The sequence below is a fragment of the Dipteris shenzhenensis genome, chromosome 23, assembly GCF_047967505.1.
Source record: "Dipteris shenzhenensis isolate YYH24624 ecotype China chromosome 23, Dip_SZ_1.0, whole genome shotgun sequence".
NCBI classification, from domain to species: domain Eukaryota; kingdom Viridiplantae; phylum Streptophyta; class Polypodiopsida; order Gleicheniales; family Dipteridaceae; genus Dipteris; species Dipteris shenzhenensis.
In genome coordinates, this window is record NC_141618.1 from 27357703 (window position 1) to 27365457 (window position 7755).

Sequence of the window (7755 nt, forward strand, 5' to 3'; positions counted from 1 at the left end):
CCAAAACATTTATTAGTTGCATCAAGGAGATACTTTAAGATTCAATTCACCATGATGATCATTTGTACACAACTCATAGTTTTGACTTGCAAACCTTAAATAAGATATGACATAATTGTCACATCTCTAGCAAATAGAAAAAGTTTTATGAAACCAATGTGCTCAAAATTGAATATGCGATATTGAGATTAATATTCATGGGTACTCACATGATGTACTAATAGTTCTTCAATATGATTACTACATCTCTAGCAAATGAAATAGTTGCAAGACACCACAAAAGTTATGCATGTTCAAATCTAGGGCACCACAAGCAAAATGAATTGCTTGAAGGGAAAAACTCATGTCAAATCACTAGACTCAATCTTCTTTACTGATGTCATCCACATAGATATTGTGATGATGCCTTCTCTCTTTGATGGGGGCATTGAATGCAATGTCATTACACATCATCTCAACCATAGCACCTGCATAAGAAGGCAAAAAGCTAAAATAGATAAATCATATCAATGCCTCATTGATAATAATATTCTCCAACAAATAGGTTTAAAAAGATAAAACACAAGAGTAACATACTTACTAGTCATCTGGAAGATTAACAACCATTTCCACATCTTCGGAATCATTTAGAGTCCCATAGTTGCTTAACACATTTCCCTTTCCTTTCTGTCCATCCAAAAATGGTTACAATATAGAATTGCAAATGTCAGGATCATTCTCAATAGATAAGCATGCTCTCCCAGAATGCACGCATGATTTTTGCATAGAACCAGTCCTAGCACCTAAGTCCACCACATGTCCAGAAATTGGACACAACAACTCCAAGAAGTACAACATCATGAATGGATCCTTCTCCAATGCACCTCTCCATGGAATACTCTCTCCATGTTTTATAGTCTGCTCACTTGTTGGTAAATAATGATGAAACAAACTACTTCTAAAAGCAATGCCCAATTTGGTACCAACCACGGAAGCATTTCCAGGATTACAAACACAAGACATACCAATCTGATGAAGAAGGCATAAAACCACAACATCCACCTAAAGACAAGAAAAGAATTAAACTTATGCTTAGTACAAGCCATTTCATTATACAAGAGCATGAATTCTTTCAACAGGTCATTGTAAGACAATTGTCTCACCTTATGATCAATACCACCAACTTTGATTGTACAATATGCATCCAAGTATTGCATGTACTTTCGACATGAAAACTCCAATCTGCTGATCCTAGCAGAATGCTCAACCAAATGAAGAACATGAGGGGCACACATAACTAGGATCCAGCCAGAATCTGAAACAACTGTGGCCGCTACTAGCAAGGAGTAGCATACATGGTCCTCTGTTAATAAATTCCAAGATGGAGATGTGGAATCCTCTACTCCAAGAGCTTCTAGCTATGTAGGTAGATCAAGAATGACAAAATCTGCAGCCCAAGCAACACTCTTACCATTTCTTGTTTTTCTTTCACCTCCAAGACCCACAAAGTATTCCTTCATGTCTATATAGGCTTGTGTGAAGTTTGAGACAGACAATTGTTTCCCAAACTCGACATAATCATAGCACCAAACCTTGCAATGTGAAGCATCACATGTGCCACTCCGATTCAAAGTTAGAGAGGCCAATGGAATGTACAAAAAGTGGATAGACCTATCTTTCCATTTACATCCTTTCAAAATGGGTGTAGACTGTAGTACCTGCACATCTGTATCCACACCACATATGTAAAGACACAAAGTGATAACAACATATGTTACACAAACAAATAATAGCTTGAAAAAAGACCAAGAGGGCTTACCATTATTAGTACCAGGATTTTTTGGTGGCCTACCACCCTTCTTTAGTTCCATACTTGAATCCTTGTCCTTTTTAGTCATCTTCTCAAGTGTTTTTTGAATCTCAATGACTGCATCATCCTCGTGGACTGAATTTGAGCTTGATGAACCCATCTCTCCCTTTTTATGCTGTGTGTACAACTCTACCTCCTCCTCGATGCAACATCCTTTTTTCATATCGAGCCACCACGGGCAGTTCTTTCTCTCCCACTCAGAGAGCACTTGCTTCCCTTCTTTTTCTATCATGTTTGGAGAGTACATACAGAATTTTAAGTCCTGAATTTTTGTCCATACTCGACATATGGGCAACAATTTTTCAATCTTACCAACAGCTTTTAAGGATTGCAAGAATCTGCATACAATAAGAGTCTTAGTACAAAAGCGAAATACTTAAGGATGGATTTTTAATTGAAAAGGAAAAAACATATATTGCTTACCTAAATACCAATCGTCGAGATGCCCTCGTCATCTCCATTTGTCCTGTTGCAGCTGTAGCAACAGTCATTGAATCCTTTAAATCTTCATAAAGTTCAAGTCTGTTCATTGCTTGTATCTCCCCAAAATACTCTCTCAACGTAGGATCTTGAGGAAGCACAAAGCTAGCTTGTTGACTAGCAACCAAGACTTGAGAGAGTAACCTCTCAGATTCACAAAGCAAGTGATCCATCCATGCCTCTTTCGCCATCCACTTTATGAATTCTCTATCAGCTTTTGGCATCCCATAACTTGTTCTCAAATTTGAATCTGACCCTAAGATTCTGAGGGTTGCTAGTTGTGTCTCCTTTGAGACCTTTGCAATGGAGATGTTATACAATTTTTCCAATGTGACAATGGATGATTTATCATCAAATGGGAGGCTCCACAAGATATTAAACCAATCTTCACCATTTGTTGGTTTGAAAATAGATAGAATCTACATATAAACAATACATGCAATCGTCACACTCAAGTGTATTTTCTGATCATACAATACATGCATATCCCATACCTTGATCATTTTCTAAACAAAGATCATATTTACATCATTTTTTAATGTTCTTTCTCAATCTCAAAAAACACTTGAACACTTTTGAAAATCCAACTTTATGTTAAGAATCATTAAATTAACCATACCTTGATCATTTTTCGATCGTACTTGAGATTCACATCCTTTCGGATACTTTTAAGTGCTTTCTCCATATCAGCAACACTCAAATTTGGCTGAAGTTCCTTTAGCTTTGCCTCATAATCTTGCTTGTATAGTGGCTAAAATATATTCCAAAGAAATGAATGAGTACAATGAAGTAGTTAGTTCTAATTCAAAAGACATCCATGACAAATGGTATGAAACTTACTGCAAATACCATTCTCCCTAGCATCAGAGATGTCAAAGGATACCAAGTGCTTGATCCTTTACTGCTTTCATTTGCCCTATGCTTTTCAAGTGTCTTCATGTTGTACAAATAATCCTTGAGATTTGTTTTAATAATTGCTGTTTCATTAAGGCTGAAAAATAAAAAATATATAGGTTCAAACATATTAAGAATTGTTCACAAAACCCTTAAAAGCTCAAAAAAAAGTAACACATATGAGCAAGAACTCGCACTTACAGATTGAACCTTTGAAGAGCAGCTATTAGCTTCATTTCTGTTTCTTTCTTTGGAGTAATAAAACTTGCTAAAACTCGAATATGCCATGCCTTTGATGTCTTGAATTTCTCTTCAATTAGAGACATCCGTGCAACAGTCTGGTGATTCCCCTCCCACACAAAAAACATCTTTCGAGACAAAAATGACCAATCAGCATCATCAACAATCTGTGCCTCAAATTCTAAATTTACATCCCTCCAACAAGAATCCCATGATTGTTCAATTTCATCTGCCACCTCTTGTGAAACACCATCCGGAAGTGTTGTAGATAAAATAAACATTCCTTTCTGTTGAATATATTTTTCTGCCTCTAGAGCTTGCTTTAGGCTATCCATATCAGTTCGTAGGCCTCTCACTCTTATGTTTACAACACAACGACATAATGGGATCAAGGGAGCAATCTTTCCAGGATTGATTGCAAGAAATTCAATAACATCCTTCCCCTGGCCAATATCAAGTGCAGCAAGAAACTCTTGCTCAAACTCCTCATCCAGTTGTTTATCCTCTTTCTTTCTCTTCTTAGAAGATTCCTCCACAATTATAGTAGTGTCTTCAAAGTCTTCCATCTCCTTATCCTCTTCAACTCCAATTTCAACCTCTTTTTGAAACTCTAAATTAGGTGTAGATTCCACTTGCAAACTTCTCTTGCTACTTGTCCTTCCACCTCTCCTACCTCCTCGTTCTCCTCTTCCACCTCTCCCCCTCCTCTTAGAAGTTTTTTGGAGAGCGAGCAGAGCAGGAGGGAGAGCTTGCGAGAGCGAGTAGAGCGACGAAAGGTAGGGAGGGAAAAAGACTAATTGATTTCAAGCGGCTAATTGATGCTTGTGATTGCAGATGAAGAAATCAGCAAGCTGAACAGATCGAGTGGGATAGGGATTCTCAGGGAAAGACAATTGACACCGTTGACCTTAAAGAGCTACCTCTGAAGGTAAGCATTCTGCTAATGAACACGAGATCTTGCGGTATCGATCATTTTTTTGCTCGAAAGGATTGCTATGCTCTTGTTAGTGAGTCGACAGTGTCGGGCACAGGAAATTATGGATCAAAGCCAAGAACACAACAGCAGCAATTTGCAAGCAGAAGAAACTTCCGACTCTCCAAACTGCAAGAATCTATCGGTTCTGAAGCCCTTGCTGTAGATATATTCGTGGAAAAGGCGAGGGAAAAGGTTCCCCCAATAGAAATTTACTCAAGCAACGGTGGCGATACGTGAGCCTTCCAAAAGCAGCATGCGGAAGCATGCTTGAGTATGCAAGAGGAAGAAAAACCAATGAATCGCAAGGCTTTTCGATCGAGCAAGCTGGGGATAAAACGGAATGATTAGCGGTTGCTCCTGTTCGGAAGGTGGAAACAGGGTGCAAAAGCTCCGGAAAGTTGTGTCTGAGCAGCGATTAGCAAGAAAAGACAGAAATGGAGCAAATGAGCTTCATCCAAAAAAAAAAAAATTTTGTTCTGTCTATTTGTGTCAGCATCGAGCAGGGCCTACATCCGCCATTGCCATTCTCGACTTGTGGTTCGCAAGCACAATCCGTTACTATCTCCACAATAATACAAAGACACGTTCACAACCACGGTGGTCCCTTGCCTCCACTAGATGCTCTCAATCCGATCTCACAAAGACAAAATAGCTGATTTGGAAAAACGCACACAATCTGCAACCTGTTTTTCCCCGTTCAGCTCTCTTTGCTTGCCTCAAATCGAAACTGACGAGAGTCCGTCTCACAGTAAAGACGAGTGCAATGCAAATCTCTGTAACCTTTCAAGGAAGGAGTCATGGCTATGCCGGAATCTACTGGAGTCACGGAATCACCTCCGAAGAAGAAAAGGGGTAGACCAAGGAAGATAGAAACTATGCTGCTACCGGGCGAGGCGAGTGCGTTGGGGGTGAAGACGTCTGAGCGGGAGGGAGAGCGAGGAGAGTGGGAGGGAGAGCAGGGCGAGGGAGCACAGTGAGAGGGAGAGCGAGCAAAGCGGGAGGGAGAGCAGGGGAGCACAGCGGGAGGGAGAGCGAGGAAGAGCGGGGGTGGAGAGCGAGTAGAGTGGGAGGGAGAGCTTGGGAGAGCGAGCAGAGCGACGAAAGGTAGGGAGGGAAAAAGACTTTTGAAAATGAAAGGCCAAAAGACCCCTTTCGTCGACGAAAGGGGTCTTTTGGCCTTTCATTTTCTAAATTTGGACAAGGAGGAAAATGGCCTTTAAAAAAATTTTCTTAAGGGCCTTTGAAAAAATTTGAAAATGAAAGGCCAAAAGACCCCTTTCGTCCTTTCATTTTTAAGGCCCATAAGAAAATGAAAGGCCAAAAGACCCCTTTCGTCGATGAAAGGGGTCTTTTAGCCTTTCATTTTCTTAAGGGCTTAAGAAAATTAAAGGCCCCTCCCTCCAATTTTCTTAAGCCCTTAAGAAAATGAAAGGCCAAAAGATCCCTTTCATTGACGAAAGGGTCTTTTGGCCTTTTATTTTCTTAAGCCCTTTTGGCCTTTTATTTTCTTAAGGGCGTCTTTTATTTTCTTAAGCCCTTAAGAAAATGAAAGGCCCTTAAGAAAATGAAAGGCCAAAAGACCCCTTTCGTCGATGCAAGGGGTCTTTTGGCCTTCATTTTCTTAAGGGCTTAAGGGCTCTCATGAAAATGAATGGCCCTTAAGCCCTTAAGAAAATGAAAGGCCAATACACCCCTTTCGTCAACGAAAGGGGTCTATTGGCCTTTAATTTTCTTAAGGGCTCTCATTAAAATTAAAGTTCACATTGATATTTGTAGAAATAATCATCCCTCTTCCATGTTAAAGAACACCTTTGCTAGCAAGGGACCACCACATGTCCTCGACTGACCCAAGTACTTAACGTTGGCACTCGTTTTTATTATTTCAAATCATTACAATCAATGCGTTTATTTTATTCACCATGACGGGACGACATACTGGCTAGAGAAATGCTACCAAACTATGATGTTAATAGGAACCATGACTTATAATGATTATCATACGAATTCGATTGCTAATGAGTGATCATTTAATTAAACATCATTACTGTGTGAGGTTGATAATTTTTCATAATTGTGAGGTTGATAATTTTACTGTGTGAGGTCGACATACAATTAAATATCTTTTTGATTAATATTCAATTAATGATAAAGGCCAATAGACCCCTTTTGGAGAAAATAATTTTTATTTATTGTTAATGGAAGATAGAGGCAAATAGACCCCTTTTGGAGAAAATAATTAAATATAGAGGCCAATAGACCCCTTTCGTCAACGAAAGGGGTCTATTAGCCTCTATATTTAATTAATGGTTCATGAAAGATAGAGGCCCATAGACCCCTTTCGTCGACGAAAGGGGTCTATTGGCCTCTACCTTTCATTAATATTTAATGATGAAAAATAGAGTCCAATAGACCCCTTTCATCGACAAAACAGTCTTTTGATGAAAGGGGTCTATGGGCCTCTATCTTTCATAAATAATTGATGAAAGATAGAGTCCAATAGACCCCTTTCATCGATGAAACAGTGTTTTGACATATTTTTAACATCATAATTTATATTCAAAAGGTTAGAGATGTGCTGACTAACCATTTCTTGTTCACCACAATTATAATTTATATCTATCTATCAACTTTAAAATACTTATATCAAATTGTCGAAATGAATATGTAGCAATAATGAAATGTCATTGCTAGCGAGAATGTCTTGCAATAACTCCCATACGTGTCAAAGAAAGGCTGGGGATTAAAAGGTCTAAGAGTCCATGGTATTATAGTATTGTTGTTAACAAATGATGGCTAAAATTTACATCATGGTCCAGTACTATTGTCACACTTGTGCCGACTTTCACAAGACCAAACTTACAAAGTTGTGAGTATAAACAGTGGGCAGTGTGTGCAAAGCATTTGTGAGCAACTTTTCTTGCGGCAGACTCTTGTTTCAAATGAGTTCTTGAAACGAACACTCTGCTCTTGATCTCACCCTTTGGACTTCATCTCATTGAGTTGCACAGCTCAACCATTCCGTTCTTATGGAATCTGTCACAATTCAGAATGAGGATAGATCTTTGCATATGTTTGTTCGCACTTCCATAGGTAGTTTGGTGATATTTTCACCGTGAAGGGAGAAAGATTCAAGCTTGATGACAATGAACTTCAGAAGACTAGTGTGCACGAAAACAAAAAAGATTTCTACTCTGTTTGCAACAAAAATGATGAGGCAAGGAAACATGATTCAGCTAGCAACATTGAGAATGACAAACAACACAGTGTCATTGAGATTATTATGCAACTACCTATAAAGAACAGATTGCGTGAGGCT

The 7755-nt window shown here is 38.9% G+C and overlaps 1 protein-coding gene and 1 pseudogene across 1 annotated transcript; both read right to left on the reverse strand.

Moving 5' to 3' along the window:
- Positions 1-360: 360 nt before the first annotated feature.
- On the reverse strand, positions 361-2832 carry LOC147887196 (uncharacterized; annotated as a pseudogene).
- A 588-nt stretch (positions 2833-3420) lies between these two features.
- LOC147887197 (uncharacterized) lies at positions 3421-4399 on the reverse strand. The gene is made up of 2 exons (XM_087394240.1): positions 4384-4399; positions 3421-4256 (listed from the first exon to the last, which is right to left on the reverse strand). The coding sequence occupies exons 1-2, from the start codon at positions 4397-4399 to the stop codon at positions 3421-3423; spliced, it is 852 nt and encodes a 283-aa protein (XP_087250366.1).
- Between the last annotated feature and the right edge of the window lie 3356 nt (positions 4400-7755).